We start from the raw sequence: 20330 nt of genomic DNA, 5'->3' as shown, positions 1-20330 counted from the left end.
CCAAGGACGTATGTTAATGTCATCATAAATTATCAGATAATCTAAACACAATGCACAATTTAACAGCAAGTTACCAAGTGCATCTTACTAGTTGGCTTTAGAATGGACATGAACCTATTAGTAAAAAATAAAGCTTGAATCTTCCCATTCCTTCAGAAGAATCAAGGTATGCACTTGCAACGTGTCTTCACATTTTCACAGCTTTCTATCTAGCTGTATATAGTGACACAATGTGTCTTCACATTTTCACAGCTTTCTATCTAGCTGTATATAGTGAAAGTACCCAACTTCATCTAGAACAGGTACCCTGGTTTCAGTAGCAAGAATCAGCTACTAATTGCAGTGATCCAGATTAAAAGGCTTCTGAGTATCAACTCTCATTGCTACAGTCAATGATATATCACTGATATAACCAAGAGCAAGAGAATGATCTCAGTCAGATTATCAGTTTCAAAGTTTCTGTATCTTTCTGAAAGTATGCCTGATTCAGCGTTGGAACAACTCCACCTATCTTTGGTTGCTTCACAGCATCTCAAAAGGCTTAGAATCCACTCTCTGTATAACAAACGTTTATTCAGAAACAGATAATACATTATCTTCTCCATCCCATAATGTTTCCTCCCCCTCCCCCATTTTTATTAAAACACAGGTGTTTGATGGGCAATCTAAAAAAGGAGAACAGCTGTCTTAGGTCCCCTCCCCTACAAACATCTGCTGTTCACACGAAGTACCCTACCAATAGCGGTGTCATTGGCTTCCAAGCCAGAGTACTCCGGAGAAAAACACGTCCTGCCAAGTCCTCAGTTCATGGCTAAAAGGGATACAGTGAGATAGAGGGATGGTTCGCACCAGCTAGATAGAGCAAAGAGTTAATACAGAACAAGGAAGCAAAAGAAACATTGGGGTGACCAAGAGACGGGGTCTGGACCTACAACGGTTACAGCGAGTCCATTACAGTTCAGTGGAGCTGAATAGAACGGATCGCTATGTCAGTCTCCTAGCTGGAAGGATCAAATCCAAAGCCCAGGCAGTTTCTGGAAGCGTCTCTTGGCTTTCCTCTCCCGGAACACAACCAAGGCCGAACGCCTGGCGCTACAGGGGCCTGAAGCACCGCGCCACCGGCGCCGGGCTAGCGCAGCCGGTGCTGGCGGCGCCACCTAGCGGCCCGCGGCTCCGCACGGGGGCTGACCCGCCCCGCCCCGCCGCCCCCGCGCCGCGCTGCCCGGGGCTGCGCTCCCGAGCGCTCCGTGCTGAGCGCCAACCGCTCCCCTCTCCAAAGCCGCTCCCCGCAGCCGCCAAGCGCAGCGGTCATCCTCCAAGGCCACACACGCCAGCAGCGTGCCTGAGCAGCAGCCGAACACTGCCCACACTGCATCTCCCACAGGGAGGTCCCAGGCACAAGACAAGACTGCTGCTTGCGTAGTAATACCTGAAAGAGGCACCAGCTCCTTGTTACAGGAGACCAGGTAAATCAGAGGGTAAGGAAAATAATTATGTCCCTGCATCAGCAGAAGGATGTAATAGTCTAATGGGAGCAAAGCACGCTGATTTCCTCTAGTTCCAAACAGCCTGGTTCTTACTTCTTGATCCAGGGAGGAGAGTGCAACTGAGACCCAACCCTACAGAGCTAACAGATTCACTGTACACATGCCAGAGTATTGCCCCACTGCCACCTCTCTGCATTGCCAGAGCTGAAGGATCCCTCCCATAGCACAATGGATGGTGCACTCGTGCGTGTATCCTTTCTGCCCGACGCTTCTGTTGGCCAGTATACACAGCGGGATGCTCAGCTTTTCCACACTTCTTAAATGTCACAGCTGCTGAGCAGGAAAACAGCCAATGGAATGCAGTAATACACTACTGAATGCATACAGGTCAGAGATGCAAGATGGTGCTTCCTGCGTGAAGCCACACCTGACTTTACACCCAGCGCCATTTCAGAAGCAAACAGTGCTGTGTTCGTGCCTGTTGGTAATCAAGGGGATACACCTTTTAGTTAAAGGTCAGTCAGAAGAGAGGAGGATCACCACTCCTTCCCTTGGAGTCTATGTGCACTTTTAATGGCCACTAGGGGCTTTGGAGAAAAGGAGGGAGTTACATGGTATATGCTTGGTAATACATTACTGGCAGAAAGGGGAGTTATTCTTTTGGAAAAAAATCGTGGAAGAGAACTCCAACTATGAAAACAGAAAGTACACACACAAGAGGAAACACTACTGTACAGTAAGGTAGCGATCATAGAAAACAAAAAATTCAAGGCAGGTAAATGCAAATAACATCTGCACTCCTGCACATTTCTCATTTCCCAACAAATGAGTTTCCAGTCCACTACTTGCTTCCCCTTCTCAGAGTTTAATTTTGAATTCTGTGGGCTGCACAGAGGCAGAGACCCCTGAGGATTTGAAGAGTGCCTTCAAGATAGTGTCAGGGTCCACTTCGGCTGGGGGATTTGAGGAGGCGCTTGCACTCGAGCGTCGTGGTTCCCCTTCCTTCTTCACTGAAGGGGTATCACTCAATCGGCTGGGGATTAAAAAAGCAGTGTTTAAATTTTGTTTCATGGTGAGATATGATCTCTTTATCCGAATTTTCTCTTACTGGTGTTGCCCCCTTAGCAATATTAAGATATAAAAGTTTTAAATATGCTTCCCTCACAAGAAAACTTCCTCATCTCAGACTCATTTTGAATCAAGGGTGGAAAACTATGGAGTCAAGCCATACTGCACTCAGCTGAGCGCCATGGAAAGGAAAAGGAAGAAGACATTCAAGAGACAATATGTCAACAGTTCCTCTCCCCTTAAGTTTTCTTTCAATGCAGAACATGCAAATGTGTCTGGTTCTTCCCCCTACCCAAAGGGTACTTACAGCAATATAGGCTGGTCTGAAGTGATGACATTCCCATTCATATGAAGATTGCATTTCATTGGTTGACCTGAACAGAAACACAATAGGAAAAGTCCTTCTATCAGAATTGTACTAAGGCAAGACCTCAGAAACAGCACACAAGAGTACAAGCAATAGAGTTCCACATGCTGGGAAAACAAGAGAAATCATAGTTGGTAGATCTTTTGTTGCTAAAATCACAGCAACAGAAGAGCTACAGAAACATTCAGTACAATATAGAGAATCACACTAATGAAAAAATTACGGATAGGTACAAACCCCTTTGCAGAAACAGAAGAGAATCTCCCATTGTCAGCTGTCTGCTCCTCATATGACATTCATAACATGTCACTCATCCAGAGAAAAAGCATCTATTTCCAGCTAAGAATTAACAGCTAATTGCACTCTATAATAATACTGCAGGTGGATCCAGACTAAAAAATTGCATTGTTCGAAGTTTATGGAGAAGCTCATAATAACTGTTCTACAAGTTCAATTCAAAATATCCCTGACAATGTCTTGAGACTTCTGCAAAACTAGTTTTACTTGTACTTTGCAAGCAGGTATCTTGGAAACAGGCAAAGCCTTCCTAAGGCCTGTCTAGCTCTGCATCGCATCAGAAATAAAAGAATTTTAATCTGCAAGTTAAACCAGTGCACTCGCCAAGAACCTGCCTCTAGCTTTGAGCATTCTGGTTCTAGGAAAACATTGGTGTTTTAATTCCACTTAAACTGTGCATATATTCAGCTAGTTACATAGGAGCACATTGTAGTGCCTGTCTCAAACTGATTTTCTGTCATGTGCTCTCTTGTGGTGGCATATGAACATCCGAGATGCTTTTGAACTCCACTGAGGTGGAAAAGTTGTCAATTTATCTATTCTAAATGCAACTCTGGCCTCAAACTTACCATCTAAGCACCTGTTGTTGTATTTCTTGTATGCTGTGATAGCATCTTCTTTCTTCACAAAGACTACCTCAGCCACTCCGGGGTGCACCAGCCGGGCTCGCTTCAGAGCGCCACACACACAGAACAACTCCTGTGGGTAGAGAGCCAGTCATGACCACGGTCACATCACAGGTGTCACTTCCACCAAAGACACCCAGTGAGACAGGACAAGCTTCTGAAGTGCATCATTCATCCTGCTTAGTAAACGCACGGCAGAATCTTGACACTTACTGTGTTTCCTGCAGTACAAGTACTTGGCATCAGTAATACAGGTTGCACAAGCAGACAAGTTCAAAGCCAGTGCCCTACTGTTCATCACACCTGAAGAGCAGGCTTATTCTCAGCCAATTGGGTATGGAAGCACCTAGGTAATTTGGATGGGGGCATACATTCAAGGGAAATGCCAAGAATCTTTGGGCATGAACTGTTCTAAGTGATAACAGATACCTTCAGTACACCCTAGGAGTTGGATTTTTGTCTTCTCAAGCATGCTTTTTAAAAATGTGAACAAACCCCAAGCCAATCTGGAACCTTCAATGTTTTTGGAGGGAAAGCAAGTCTATGTCATAGACCACTAATACATTCACCATAGAACAACTGATTTATCAAGAAAGGCAGGATAAAGGATGGAAGCATCATTCATCCATGGTTTGGCAGTAAGCAACACTCACAACAATGTCTTCTTCTGTGACTCGAGGATGCAGATTGTTTACAGTCATCTTTGTGCCTTCCAGAGGACTGAATGCCAGCTGCCAACACAAACAAATGCATCTCAGAAAAGATCAGAAATGCAGCAGGCAAGACAGCACAGCAGAAGCAATAAAAAGGCCACTAAAGGGATGTCTAGGAAAGCCTGTACACACACACAGAGGAGAGACCTGCAGCTAGCAACAGGAAGTATCAATCTTGACAAAAGCCCAGCTCATCTGATGGTGAAGGGCCCCTTTTCCATCCATTTTCCATGCTAACTTCTCTCTTCTACTCCAAAGTATAACATTAACAACCCACATACATACACAATACTCTCTGGTTATGCCCAAACTTAAGCACAATGTCTCTGCTGCGGTCTACACCAGCCAGCAAACCCCAAAAATATGGCCCCAGCCCTTCAAGAGCATGCTGAACTCAACATGCCTGGGAACACCTTATGGGTTACCTGCACCCAACAGCAGGCAGTTTGGCAAAGCAATTCCAGGTAGGTTATATACAAATTGCTCAAGAGATCTTGTGTGGACAGCAAGCTGCATTTGGAAGAACTGTGTTTTTCTTCTTGCTGACAGGAGAGAAGACATACCTAGTGCCATTAAAACACTATTCCTCAGGACATAGAGGCCACCGAGGAGCATCCAAACACCACCTTCCTGTAACATGGATTCCTCCAGGACCATGAGCTAGAGAGAAAAGTTGAGAGCCACAAAATGCTCTGAGAATTCCCAGTCTCTCAAACTCTGATAAGAAGGATGTTTAGACAGGTTTCAAATTCTTGGGACGTGGCTTGCAGTTATCAGAGTAAGTTTGGTGCAGTCCAGAAATAATGGTGGATGCTGCTCACATGACTGAGGAACAGCAAGTTTCAGATGTTTAAGAGCATCACCTGCTTCCCTTGTTACAGCAAAATCAGATGCAGCATGTAATTTAAAGTAAAACTACTGCCAATAAAGATGTCCATTGTACACCACCACCCTGTGTTAGTTAAGAACACAAAGAGCCTACACCTGTCTTATATGAAAGATTACTAATTTGAACCTTGAGGAATGGGGCTGTTTATTGGTCAAGATGCTTTTGATAAAGAGGAAAAAATTACAAGTAATAGATGGTGCTGATGGTATGGCTACATCTCAGTTATCAGTTACCTATAAGGTCTGTAACAATCAGGATGAGGTGAAAGAAAAGTAAAATCAAAATAAAAGTTACAAGCTTCCTTGTCGGCCACCTTATCAGAAGGACAAAAGAGGGAGGTGTAAAGAAAATTTTAGAGGATTTAGAGGTAAAGGAGGTGGTTGTGGAAATACCAGAGAAAGCTATTATGATATTCCTGTAGGAATAAATCAGCATGCCTATTGTAAATGAGGAAGACACTGGAAAAAGATTGTCCACAGGAAAAAAAAAGGAACATAAGCAGCTACCGGGGTACTGGCAGAAAGAGAGTTAGGTTGAAGAGGAGCAGAAGAATCTATTAAAATTTTCCCCAGCTGATCATCATATCTAGTTCCAGTAAAAGTGAGGTATAAAACAGTTGACTTTTAAAAATAGATTTAAAAAAAAATAGATAGTGGAGTAATTACTGATTGCAAGGGACCTTTAAATAATATTTAAACTAGTAGAACTGGTGCCACCAGGAAAAGAATTCAAAGATCATTGTTTATAACCAATGGAGTGTGCTATTGGGAACACCATGGTAACTCATTTCTCTATACACGAGTGCCCCTTGCCACTGTTGGGATGAGATTTGTTATGCAAGTTAAATGCACAAATAAACTTTTCTGGACATTTGGTTGTCGCACGTTCCCCCAGAAAAATGCCTGGAAAGCAGAGATGTACTAGCTGACAAACTGAAAAGGATGAGGATACAGATCTTCCAGAAGCAGCACTGGATGCTGCAGTACCACTGGTATGGGCATCAGGGAAACTGGGACCAACAAATAGATGTTACTCCAATTTCAGCACGGAACTGAAATTTGGAGCCCAGCTGGTAAGAAGGAAACAATACCCTCAATTCTTTTTTAGAATATGGACTAGTATGGGAATACCAATCTGAATTTAATACCCCCATTTTGACAGTAAGAAAGCTTAATTCTCAAGAATATTGGTACAAGACTTGCAGGAAATTACTAGTTGGACAGTTACCTGTCCAACCTGTGGTAACAAAGTTGTATACATTATTTACTTCCATCACTGAAACTAACATGCATTTTACAGTTTTAGATTAAAAGGATGCTTTCTTTGCCATTCTAGTGGATGAACAGACTCAGCTCATTTTTGCTTTTGAATGAGAAATCTTGACTACTGGACAAATGACTAAATGGTGTTAGAATGCATTAAAAACACAACCCAACATTATTTGGTAGTGCATTGGCAGGAGGCCTGCAACACTGGGAAAGTAATAATGGGCACCTATTTGTGGCACAGTACATTGATGATTTATTAACTGCCTCAAGTAATTACAATGAATGTTTAGAACCTACAATTAGTGTAGATTTTTGGGGGACTTGCAGGATATCATGTTTCTAAGAAAAAAGCACAGATAGCAAAAAATAGCATCTAATATCTGAGATTTGAAATTATGCCAAGACAGAGGAGGCATTGGTAGAGCAACATCAAAAAACAGCTAAGAGAATTTTTGGGCATAGGTGGATGGCATCAGTTGTGAATTCCTAAGATTGGATTGATTGCTAAACCACGATATGTTGCCACCAAGGGTTCAAAGGACTGTTGGAATGGACTGTCAAATGAAGATGGAAAGAAAAAAGACTGATGGAAGCTCCTGCATTAGGACTTCAAATCTAGAAAAGCCCCTCCAGTTATATGTACATGAGAGGCAACACGTGGCCTCGGGAGTCCGAGCTCAATCGCTGGGAACCTGGAAGAGTGGGTATTTCTCTGAACAGTTAAATGATGTTGGTAAAGGACAGCCTACTAACTACAGAAACCAGAAAACTGACCTTGGGACAACCTGTAACTGTTTGTACCCAGTGCTGTGATCTTTTTCCTGAAAAAGAAGGGACACCATTGGATTTCTCCTAACAGATGGGCCATGTACTGGGCTGTATTGCTGGAACAGGTCGTACCACTTGAAATCCTGCAATTCTGCTACTGATCTCAGAACAAAGTGAATTAAAACACAACTGTGTGACAACAATCAACCCAGTCATTCCAGTGCAAGAAACTCCTCTTAGTGATTCTGATCTAGGACTTATACACAGATGGAAGTAGTTCTATGTCCAGAGGAGGACAATGTGCTGGATATACAGCAGTGACCAAAGACCATGTTCTGGAAACTGAACCTTTACCCTATAATAGTTCAGCCCAAACAGCAGAGTTGATTGCTCTAATTAAAGTTTTAGAAATAAGTACTGGTAAAGAGCTGATATTTACAAAGATTGAAAATATGCCTTTGGAGTTGCCCATGCTTATGGAGCAATCTGGAAAGAAAAAGGACTTCTGAATTCACAAGGAACCCTGCTAAATATGGAACTGAGATTATGAAATCGCTACAAGCTGTACTACAGCCAACAAAAGTTGCAAAGTAATTCATTGCTGGGCACACCAAAAAGAATAAATCGGAGAGCTGATACAGCTGCAAAGGAACAGCTCTGAAAAAAATGGGATCCAAAAAGGAAGATTAGACCAAAATTGAACAAGGATGGTGTGGAAACACCTTTAAAACAACCTTCAATCCCTACAAGGACAATGGAATTTGTGCTAAAAAAAATATACCAAGAAATGCATATGGGTTCTGATGCACTAGTCGTTGCTAAAAACGTCATAGGACCAAAACTAAAGTATTGCTGACATAGTACTAAAAGGTATAATATGCTGTGCTAATAAAACAAACAGAAAAAAGCCCCAAAATAACAGAGGAAAATATAAAATGAGAAACAATGCCCAGGGACTACTGACAAATAGATTGTTCAGAATTACCTAGATGTAACCTGTGTAGACATTTATTAGTGGATACTGTTTCTGGTTGGCCCGAAACTTTCTCCTGTTGCACCAATAAGGTAAGAGAAGTAATTAAGGAAACATTAAAAGAAGTAATTCGCAGATTTGGCGTCCCAGAAGAAATATCTTACCTCACTTCATAGTGGGAGTAGTGCAAATGATAAAGAATTAAATAAATAAAATAGGATCTCCACATTCCATGGAGACCTCAATTTACTGGAAAAGAAGAAATAATCAAATCAGATCTAGTGCACCCTAAAGGACAGGAAATGATTAAAGAATCCTATGTCAAAACATAGGATTTTGTTAAGTCTCAAAGGGAGGAAACTGTTGCATCAAAATCAGGTACAGCACGTACCCCATGTTAGTTAACACTTATCTACACAACGCAGGCGACTGTCAGAAGACATAACTGAAGCACTGTTAGTCTGACCAACAAACCTGGAAGAATCCCTCAAGATTGCTAAAGGAGGAGGAAACTAGGGGAAAGATTATTCCAACAGGGGTAGATTGTAACCACTGGCCCATGGACCACTCACCCTAATTACACCACCGATTCAGAAGAAAGCACACATGCCTAATCCTTCTAACATATGAGGCAAAGGCTTTTTAACCAAACATACAATGATAACTAATACACATGCAGTAGAAACACAAATTATACTAAGTGTATAAACCACCATTGGTTTGGAGCTTTAGTGTGCTGCCTTGGGACAGGAACCCACATCTGTGCAAACAGGCACTAAAATACCTCTTCTCTGTGTATACTGGCATATTGCACACCAGGTAAATAAGCTGGAACAACACCCTGAGCTCACCTCAACAGGTGCTGGTTCTTTTGGAGGCTCCTCCTTTGTCACTAAGGTCCGGGACATGTTTGTCAAGGCCTTTGTCCGCATAGGAGAGGGAGGTGCAGGTGGAGCTGTGTATGTATCGTTCTGGACCACTTTAGTCAGGGGAACAGTCTTGGACAGAGAGAATTTATTGCCACTCAGCCCAGTCTACAGAAAGAAAGAATAAGATGAGAGCTGCAGGCTACTAAAGTCATTCTCCTTTAAGCACTAACAGCAGGAGAGCATTACTAGCATGCACTAAGAACTGCATGTCCTTCCCAGGGTCAAAACCACTACGGTGCTGGAGACCTTCAGCTTTGAGACCACCAACAAAAAAACCCCAACAAAAAAAAATTAGAAAAGTGTTTTCAGGCATAAACATAAAAACCATGTTTATCCCAAAATGAGCATTTCTGTCACTAACAAGTACTTTTTAGTTTCATATTAATCTGAAATGAACTTTTTCAGTGTGATTCAAATTTGAAAAGTTCTTTCATCCAAAGATTTTAAAGTACTCTATAAATTGTCTGCAAAGATTGCTCAATACAGTAAGATTGAGCTGCCCTAGTACAAACTGCAACACTTCAGAAACATCAAGCTAGGGTGTGAACAAAGAGGTAGCCCATAAACTTGCTAGTCAGAACTACCTGAGTTTAAGCTAGACTAAAAATTGTGCTTGGTAACTGCCCTGAATGCTGGAGATAACACATTTACTTTTGGAAAACAAAACCCAATCCCAGTCCATAAGGCTGTTTTTAAAGATCACAAATGGCCATGATCTCTATTCTGAATACACACATGAGGAAGAGAAACAAAAAAGAGGGATAACCCCTGCACTATATTGCCTGTGTGACAGCAAAGCCAAATGAATTTGTTTTCTTAGAACCACGGAATAAACCCAGGTCCCTTCCTCATGCCTGAAACAGGGCTAACTTCAAAGATACATTATGTTGGCTCAGGGCCTTACAGTGTTACCTGAGAGTGGCAATTTCAGAGCATCTCTGGGTGCCTGTACCAGATGCTGATCAACACCCTGAGAACTGCAAAACTCTCCCCCCACCCAACTAGAATTTCTTTGTCTGCAACACATTTGTTGATTTTTCTCCGTGTTTGCTCCTGAAAAGGACACAGGTTTTGCCTTATAGGCCCACATACTAGGCAATGAGAGTGGACAGATCCTACTACAGCCTTCTCAGCCTTACCAGACACTGTGTTCTCACCTTCTCCCCACACATCATGTGCCACAGCCCTCTGACCACCCTGCTGCACTGATTTCAGTCTGTCAGTGTCTGTCTTGTATCACAAAGCCCCAAAATAGGCACAGAACCCCAGGTACATTCTCAAAGCACCAAACACATGGGAATAATTACCTTCCTTGATTTGCTGGCTATAATTTACTAACACAGAAGCTACAGTTGGCTTTCACTGCTGAAATGATGCACTGCTAGCCTATTCTTAGGTTCTCACTCAGCAGGACATCCAGGCTCTTCCCTACAAAGCTGCTTTCTAGCCTGTCAGTTCTCAGCTTATGTTGCAGAGGGTTATCCCATCCCAGGAGCAGGGCCTTACATCTGTCTGTGTTCAAATTCCGTCTTCTACAGAGCACCAGTACTCCCCAGAAAGCTGCCAAGTAAGGTTTTTGCATGGCAAGGTATTTCCTGCTATGATGTCTCATCTTCAGAAGCAGCAGAAAGCTTCCCTTGCTTGCTTGCTCAAGCACTATCAAGATAGGTTTAAAACACTTCCCCAACAAGAAGAAAGTTGAGAGCCAGCATGCAGCAACCTGCCAGCAAGGGAGAAAGCACTCATTCTGGCTGCAAAAGGGCTATAAAACCACAGTTAGCCTAAAAGGGAGTCTGTCCCAAAAATAACACTAGAAGCATCAGCACAAAGAAAAGGATGGGATGAAGAACAAACACTTCAGGAGAAAGCATCGCTTACATACTTTAAAAGAACATAAGCCCTGTAAAGTCATAGCCTGTGTGTCCACCCAGCGTGAGCATGGCGTGGTGGGGACTGTTCAGATAACCCCTTACCGCGTTGTGCAGGAAACTGTTTGTGGTGGTGATTTTCATCTGTTTGCTAGGAAGGGGAGAGACACTTTCATCATCATCTTCCATCTCATACAGACCCTGAAGAAAAGCAAGGTAATAGTTTACAAGAAGGTGGATTTAATCTGAATATCCTTTCCAAAATATGCACTTTTCTCCTGACTACAGCCTTCTTCAGGCAATGAAGTGTAAAAACTATCAGTGTAAGAACTATCATACCTCTTTTCCAGAAATGCTACAGTAAAGCTGCTTCCCTAGACATACTGAAGTCGTATACAAATTTCCTCTAATCCCTAGACCTCCATGTGATTTCCATTTTTAATGGAAAAAAGCCTCAGTGTCATACTTTTTAGCACCCAGCAACCTTTCCAGTTGAAGCCTGTGCACATGCCTTCTTTTAATTAAGGAGATGCCTGCCAAATACATCTGAACCAAACGTTCCCTCTGATTAGGCTGCTTTCCTCAGCACAGTACATATCTGCCTAGAACAAGAAAATACTGCACTAGGTTTACTGAATGAATAATTAATTTCCCAGTTCAACTTAACACTCACAGCCCTGTCTTAAAATACTGAGGCAAACTCACAGACAAATATTTTTTCATGGACTCTAAGAAATAGTTTATGCGCCGATGGCACTGCCCAGAACACAAGTCACAACTCAAGACTGCTTCCCATTAATTCAATAGAAAGATGAGGAAAAATGGAAGGATTAGCAATGAGAGTATGTAAAATAAGTGGGTGTTTATAGTCAGTGAGATTCCGGTATACAAATGTGAAAGTTGTTCAGGTCACAAAAATGCCATGAAGAAAAAAACTCAAAAGGGATGGTGGAACAGAGGAGAATTGTGCAGTAAAGGGAAAAACACTAGTCATCAGGACAATGCACTCGAGTTGGAGTCAAATGAAACAGATTCATGGCTCATAGTGGTGAGGTCAGAATAATGAAGACACTTAAGTGACAGCATTCCCCCTTAAGTGCAATAGGTGAGGGCAGCAGGTCAATGTAGAGGTAATGTACAGAAATAGATAAACTTGTCATAACCAAGACCATAACAAACATGACATTGTAAATTCCAGTTTCCCAGTATTTAATATTTGATATATATACACACACACACAAAAAAAGTAATAAGAACAAGCAATTCCTCTCTGAAAGCACCTAAGGTGGCTGAAAGGCTGTAGGGTGTGACAAAGGACTATAAAGTTGATCCCAGAAGAGCCAGCACAAATTCTGAGGTTTCCCTCAAAGTTTGCTCGATAAGGGATATGGCAACTTTGACAGTACATCAGAACAACAGTCAGTATCATTCACTATCAGGTTCCCAGCAGGGACCCACAGCTGGGGTTTCACAGGAAGGTTGTACTCTCTGCCACCTCACTGTAGAACTCAACTATATAACTACCATATCTATTCCCTGAAGGGGCTGGCAGAACGGTGAATCAAAACAACCAAGAACATCTGATGGGGTGTCACTGAGAAATTTATAAGACAACTAAGATACAGGTCACAGTCTTTAGAAAAAATATGTTAGCACATGCAGATAAAAACTGGGAATACCTATTTCACATTCATATAACAGTCTAATTCATATAGAATTAGATTAAATGAAAACCTCAATTACCAATTATCTTAACGATATGAGAACAGGGGGCTAAGCTGTTAGGGCACTTCCAAACATGTCTCTTCTTTCCTATTTTAAGTCTTCTTTGCATCTGCCAATGTTCATGTACACCTTCACCACACCCCCTTCCCCCACAAAAGGTCAAAACCAGAGCAGGCACACACCTGTTTGTGTGTATGGTTGTTCACCACATTGATCCTCATTCCTGCTGGGTGAGAGTGTCCGGGAACTGGAGCCTTCTGCTACAGTTAGAGGGAAAGAACCAAAGAACCAAAGCATTAAAACACTACAGCCCACCAGATCCCCATTTCAGAAGATGAGAGCTGTTAGTTGAAACCCTGAGACTGTTTAAACGAAACTCAGCCTCCTGCTCTTGAAACACATGACCACAATATGCTATTGAATACCATTTTTTCCATAATATGTTCAATATGAGATAGCATATCTAATTAAAAGAATTTAAACCTAAGAACACACAGAGAAACTGATTCATGTTACCTGAGTGTTAGTCCAAGACCAGTGGAAAGTGGACTTAACTCCAGCTCTGCTAGCACTGACTAGATCTAGACTTCTGCCAGTTTGAAATCAGGCATAGGGTAAATCAGCAAGTAACATTCTCTTCTTTCATGCTACGTGGAACCAGAGATATCCATTTCCATCAAATCCAGCAAGCTGGGACATAACAGTTCAAAGGAGATGTACATCCTGTACACTAGAGTTGGAATAAGTTGGAATGAAGTAACTACACAGGGCAGTGTAGCTGACCCTTCTCCAGTCTGTTTTATCCCATAAAACAGGGAAACCACAACAAATGTCATCAGGGGATGCAGCTGTACTCATCAGCGACTGGAATCAAGCAGCAGCTCCCTCAAAAATGCCCTTTTGGTTTCTGAAAAAGGTGGAAGCTGTCAATTACAGAAAAGAATGGGTCTTTCTACAAAAATACTCTAAAGGGCAGTAAAATCTGCACTATGTTGCCTGACAAACATTAAGTACTATAGGTCAAACCAAGTCATGAAAAAGAAATCCAGTCAGCAAATTGCTGCTGTACCAAGCTGCTGGGAGCCATTTTAACTCCTAGAAACTTCGTACAAAATGTTCAACTCCTAATAGCAGTGATTTGGCTTAGAAGGACAGCACAAGTATTAATTACCCTACTAATTAAAGACTACTGAACAGACTGCTGTATTGCTCTGTGATTAGCCCTTCTTACTGCCACAAGAGTCCTTTCTCTTTCTTAGGTCAGCCTGTCTGCAAACCTGCAGAGTAATGGGAAATTTCCTAAGCTAATTTACAGAAGAAACATGCTTGATGCTCTTGAGCAAAACCCACAGCTGAACAGAGAACGACTCATCTAGGCTTCCAAACTGATGAGAATAGGAGATTCCTGTGTGGAGCCAGGAGTTGGACTCAACCATCCTGATGGGCCCCTTCCAACTCAGTATATTCTATGATTTTATGATTTTCTGGGTATGTGTGAGCACACTTGATCCTTGAAAGGTAAGCTAGGAACTTCAGGTACATACTTGTGAGGTGAGGAACAAAACCACCCCTCAGACAACAACCCTGAAAGTCTGGAAACTCCTAATCCTACCCACTGTACCTAATACACACCTAGTTCAATAGCAGATGCTGCTCAGAGTTCACTGAAAATAGAAAACTGTCAAAGGAAATCAGCTGGTCAGGGTGACCAAACTGATTATACTGCAATGAAAATACATCTTGGGCCTCAGCATGAATGCACTGTGTAATCAAACCACTCCCTGGAAGCCAGGGCTTTCCCAAACGCCTGGCAAGTAGAAATAGAGGAATTGCAGGAGGAGTCATTAAATTTTAGATGTCCCTAGATGCAGACATAGCTGTGTATTCTAAACTGTTATCCCACCACTAGGATAAACCAGTTAGACAGGACAATGCACTACATCAGACTTCCAAAGAGGGGTTGAGTAAGAACGGCAAAAAATATACTGTGTTTTGAATCATAGAATGGTCTGGGTTGGAAGGTACCCCAAGGATCATAGAGCTCCAACCCCCCTGCCACAGGCAGGGCCACCAACCTCCAGTCCTGGATCTATACAAGGCTGCCCAGGGCCCCATCCAACCTGGCCTTGAACACCTCCAGGGACGGGGCATTCACCACCTCTCTGGACAGCCTGTTCCAGCACCTCACCACTCTCTCTATAGAAAAACTTCCTCCTAATATCCAATTTAAACCTTCCTTCCTTTAGCTTTAATACATTCCCCCTTGTCCTGCCATTATCTACCCTTTTAAAAAGTTGAATCCCCTCCTGCTTATAAGCTCCTCTCAAGTACTGGAAGGCTGCAATGAGGTCCCCCCCGCAGCCTTCTCTTCTCCAGGCTGAACAAGCCCAGCTCCCTCAGACTCTCTTCATAGGGGAGGTGCTCCAGCCCTCTAATCATCTTCGTGGCCTTTCTCTGAACCCTCTCCAACAGTATTGGGAAGAGACTACTTAACCACTGAAGACTGAAGCAGTGCTCCTGTCAGCATTATTTGGCCCAAAATTCAAATGAAAATTTAAATGAAAGCTGGGATTCTACAAAAAGCCCCAAGCAGCTTGAAAGGACACCCAGAAGGCTCCGAATCCTGCCCTACAGGCTGGACTGAACTGTCTCACCAACACTTCTACTGTAACAGGTGAACACAGTCAAGCAAGTACTAGCATTTCCACTGGACTGCAACAGAATAACCGAAGGGCTCAGAGGTGGCTCACTTGACCTACTTGGATAGTTTTGGTGATTTTCATGGCTGGATTTACTGTCCCCATAGTTGGGCTGATAGCAGCTGGAGTGCTCCTTTTTAAGCTGATCTTCTCTCTGGCATCCACCACTTTGGTCACCTTTTCAGCAGCAACACTTTGCTGTTTACGGGAATTCAGCATCTCTCGAGCATCCTGCACCTTCCCCTTGATTTTGAACCGAGCGTCCTTTTGAACCAGTTTCTCACGAGCATCTTTAACTCCCAGTTTGTGTCGGGCATCGGTGAGTCCGATCTTCTGTCGGGCATCAAACGTCCGCTGGAAGCTGACAGCTGGTGGTGATCTGTTTAGAAGATTCTGCTGGACCCCAATGCGAGACCTTACACCTCCAAACACTGGCCTCGTGTTAAGCCTGAGGGAAGAAGAAGAAAAAAAGTGTTTCAGACATTACAAGTGATACAGTATCAATAGAAGTATTTGTTACTGCAAACAAAAGCTCTTTATTACTGCACAGAAGTCTACTCAGGTTAGACATCCAAATACAACAGCAGAGCTCCTAAGCTGTTTTATGCTGGATTTTGCTTTCTACATAAAGAGCTACGGAACTGATTTCCCAAATCCATCCTTAAGCTCACATTTAAAAACTTAAGCAAAGGGTCTGACTTCAGCTGTGCTAAGCCCATACTATATTTAAACAAAATTCACCTACAGCTTGGCTACGTTGGGGAAACCTTTGAAGACAAAGGGAAATAGAAACAGGACTTCCCAGCTTTAGGACTGAACAGGTCTGCTGAAGTACCTTTTGTAATACAATAATATGTCCTGTTACAAAGGAAATACAGAATTACACAAGACTTCAAAAATTCAGGACAGCAGCTCAGATTTGTGGGAGTGTCAGTGGCTTGGATTCTAGGATGTCCAAGCACCAGTACCAACCTCAGTTCAGAGTCACCTGTTTCAAAGTTAATTAACTGCCTGGGGTGGTTCAGCCCCAAACAGTGGCTGAGCACCACTCGCTCACTCCCGGAGGAGAAACAGACAGGGCCTCCGTGAGTTGGGGTAGGGACAGTTTACTGACAGAAATCACCATGAATGGCAAATTTCACTCACACCCAGTGACAGCACAGAGTACCTTACTGACCCAGACCATCCCATACCCCAGCCACACTCTAACTGCCCTGGAGGCACACAGAAGCACCCCTCCCCAGCCAATCCCTTTCACAGGGGAGTGATGTCAGATGGTGTGGAGAAAGCCTGGGCTAACTCATTTCACCTGTGCTGACTGCTTGGGGAGGCTAACTCTGGCCTGGCCAGAACCAGGACACTACCAGCAAGAATACCTATAGTAAGATCACTTTTTAACATCACTGCCTCTTCTTTAGTCTACCAACAGAACTGCTGCCTTTACTTTAAGCACACTGTCACAATACCAAGCACAGAAAGATAACAGCCCACAGGAAGGACAGCTTTTCTATTTCTACTCAAGTATTACTAATAAGCAGCCCATTATGTAGTGAAAGATGAAACTAGCTTCTCTTTACAGGTCTGATTCACTTTCTCAATATCTCCCCTAAAAGGAAAGGCTTATCTATTTTTTTAATACGGTTCCTCCTTTAAGAATGTTTTAAGGTTTACTTTTTCCATTGGGTTCCTTTTTTTTTTTTTAAAGGACAAAAAAGTCATAAGAGCAATTTTAAGTTAAGGTACCTAAAAATATACTTGCTGATAGCTTTTTAAAATTCAAAATAAGCTACAGAGGGCCACAGTGCTCATCCCCTTTCTGAAATGGATTGTCCAGTATTATAAAATGTAAAAGTACATCTCTCAAGTTTGTTGTACTACTCCAAAGGCTAACACAAATTCAAGTGACAGTGCAATGTGAATTACCCCTACAGCTTTGTATCATTATTTCCCAATCTAACCCTGCACTCTTACCATTATTTACTCTCATATTTTCAGGGGTGAGATCTGAAAAAAAAAACCCAAACCCAACAAACCAAACCAACAGATGAAAGACTGAATCTCCACTCTTCTATTTCATTTTTTTTATCCAGACCACTGGATAGCTAGGACTGGGGTCCCATTTTGTTGCCTAGCTAAGAATCAGCCCTATGGCTGCTCTCTCATAGAGCTAAAGCATACTAGAAAGAAGAAAGATGACTGCTAAGACCATTTACTAAAATATATCCAAAATAATACGGAAGACTACCAGCACTTACAAGCAACAGCCACAAAACAAACTGTCCCTTGCAACATTAAAAAGCATTAATTTAGAGAGGCTGGAAGCAACCCATTAGAGTACTGCAGAAGGGCTTGATGAGTGGCTCTTTTTAATAAGCATAAAAGGTCAAAGCAAAACCAGAAATACCTGTATCTGTGCTTAAGCCAGAATGAGTTAAAACTGTTAACAACACAAATCAGTTAGGAAACTCTGTACTGAAGATTACACTGCATCTGAAGGCTTGTGTTTATTCTACTAAGTAACACTCTTCTGTACAGAACTGATTACCCTGTAACAACGTTAGCTGCTCAGGCATTTTGCGCCACAACACCCGAAACACAGGGGTATCTCAAACATCTAATTCACTTTCAATTGTTCCCAGTTCTGACCTGAATATTTTGTGGTTTACTACATTTTACAGGTGAAGACTTTCCTGTTACCTCACCCAGACTACAGAACAACATGAATATAGTTATCTAAGCTAACTAGACTTTGTGAGAGCTGGTTAAACTATCTCAGAAATCTCACGAAACGAGCTAAACACAACAAACAAGAGAAATGCAAGGCACAAAAATTCTTACAATGCTACAGAGGGATTATTGTTCAGCAAATAAAAGCAGGAAGGATTCCTGGAAGAAGTGAGAGTTAAAGATGGATTTGACAAAGGAGAAAGGAGGTGCTTGGCATATTAAGCAGCATAAGACTGTTCCAAACATGCTGGATAAAACGAATGAGAGCATAAAGCCAAGGCCTTGTCTAGAGTAGGATTTAAATGTGTTTGAATGTTTTACTAGTATATGTTAGTAGCAAGTAACTTTCAAAATACTACTCTGGACACAAAAGCACAGCCAGAGTTAAAGTCTAAGACTCCTCAACGACCATTAAATTACAGAATTATTTTTTAAAAAACCCCACAAAACAACAAAGGGCATAGTTAGGTAATACAGATGGGGGAAATCCATGGGCAAGGTTTTCAGCAGCACTGAAGAGACTACTGCAAGACAGAAGATGAAAAGCTACCAAAGGAGAAGCCAGATAAAAACTGCCAACAGCTGCACTAGAGTAAATGGCCCAGCCCACACCAGAGACACTGCCCCGCAAAGAAAGCACCTGAGCTTGTAGCTAACATGTAACACACTCCACATCCGCACAAGCACTCCAAACAATCTTCCGGGGTTTCATTAACTACCTACAGATACTACAGTTTCCAAGGGCGAGACAGCAACGCTGCTGAAGCCACCGCGGCCTCGCCCGTGCGGATCCCGCTCAGCTTTGCGAGTTACAGCTCCCTGTGGCACCACTACACCTCCCACGGCCATCCCACAATGCAACGCACGGCTGCGGGGAGCTGCGGGGGGACCGGGCACCCCCCAAGGCACCGCCTGACGGAGACCTGCGGCCCAGCAGCAGCTCCTGGTACAAATATAAGGCACCGCGGATACCGAAAGGCCTCGAGTTGCAGGGTGGGGGTGCCGCGGCCCCGCTGACCCTGGCTTGGGGAGCGGCGCTGGATTAAGCGGCAAGAAGAAGCAGGAGGTAGCGGGGAAAACGCAAGCCGGGGGCACTAGTGAAGCGATGGGCTGGGGGAGAAACGTCGGGAGACGAGCAGACTCCGAGAAGGGATGGGGAGAGGCGGTGGGGGGGCCCGCCCTGCCGGGTCAGAGCGCAAGGAGCAGCGCCAGGCACAGGGGGGCGGAGGGGGGGTGGTGGCGAGGGGAGACCCCCGCCCCGACCCCAGCCCGCCCCATCCCTGAGCGGCGGCCACCACCGCCAACCGCCAGCAGAAGCGCGGCCCCACGGACCAGCGCCTAAGCCAATCGGAGGGCGCGAGCGAGGACCAGGGCCGAACGGCGCTGAGGCGGGCTCCGGCCCGCAGCCTCCGGAGCGCAACGACCAGAGAGGAGACGAAGAGGAACAGCCGAGAGCCGCGGGACTCGGGGCGCTGCCCTCCCGACCGCTTACCTCCCTTTCACCGTCACACCGCGTTTCCGTATGAGCTCGTCCAGAGACAGGTCCGCCATCTTGTCGCGGGGCCCAACGATAAGACGCAGCCAACGAGCCCCGGAGCTGACATCAAAATATTTCCGGCCCTCGCCCCGCCCCCAGGAGACAACCCTCGCCCTGGCCCCGCCTGAGTGCGCGGCGATGTGGGCGGGGACATGGGGAAGGCGTCCCACAACCCCCAGCGGCGCCCGGGCTCCTCATTTGCATACCGTCTGCAGCACGTCCCGTGTGGATTCGGCCCGTGACAGCGGTTCTGCGGGATACGATGGAAAAAAAGACCGTGAAGAATGATTAGGGCAGCGACAGCTTAGCTTGTACGGTGTAAGGCGGCGTGAGGAGCCGCTCGCCCTGACCTGCAGAGCTGATGCGCAGCGCTCTCCCAACGGGCCCGG

The 20330-nt window shown here is 43.9% G+C and overlaps 1 protein-coding gene across 1 annotated transcript; it reads right to left on the bottom strand.

Annotated features, from left to right (window-relative positions):
- Positions 1–588: 588 nt before the first annotated feature.
- Positions 589–19994, bottom strand: POLDIP3 (DNA polymerase delta interacting protein 3). The gene is made up of 9 exons (XM_084270433.1): positions 19897–19994; positions 15738–16125; positions 13161–13238; positions 11359–11454; positions 9308–9490; positions 4499–4576; positions 3789–3918; positions 2863–2929; positions 589–2520 (listed from the first exon to the last, which is right to left on the bottom strand). Exons 1-9 carry the CDS (start codon positions 19953–19955, stop codon positions 2346–2348), a joined length of 1254 nt encoding a protein of 417 aa, XP_084126559.1. The 5' UTR covers positions 19956–19994; the 3' UTR covers positions 589–2345.
- Positions 19995–20330: the final 336 nt, after the last annotated feature.

The sequence above is a fragment of the Gallinula chloropus genome (assembly GCF_964237585.1).
Source record: "Gallinula chloropus genome assembly, chromosome: 1".
In the NCBI taxonomy this organism is placed as follows: Eukaryota; Metazoa; Chordata; class Aves; order Gruiformes; family Rallidae; genus Gallinula; species Gallinula chloropus.
This window is presented reverse-complemented; position numbering and strand designations above follow the sequence as displayed.

Excerpts from the sequence above, each read along its gene's own strand:
- POLDIP3 (XM_084270433.1), bottom strand. The coding sequence starts at position 19,955 with ATGGCGGACCTGTCTCTGGACGAGCTCATACGGAAACGCGGTGTGACG. Across the intron at positions 4,577-9,307 it reads AAGAACCAGCACCTGTTGAG|CTGGCATTCAGTCCTCTGGA; the intron begins GTGAGCTCAGGG and ends TTGTGTTGGCAG. Across the intron at positions 2,521-2,862 it reads TCAGACCAGCCTATATTGCT|CCGATTGAGTGATACCCCTT; the intron begins GTAAGTACCCTT and ends TTTAATCCCCAG.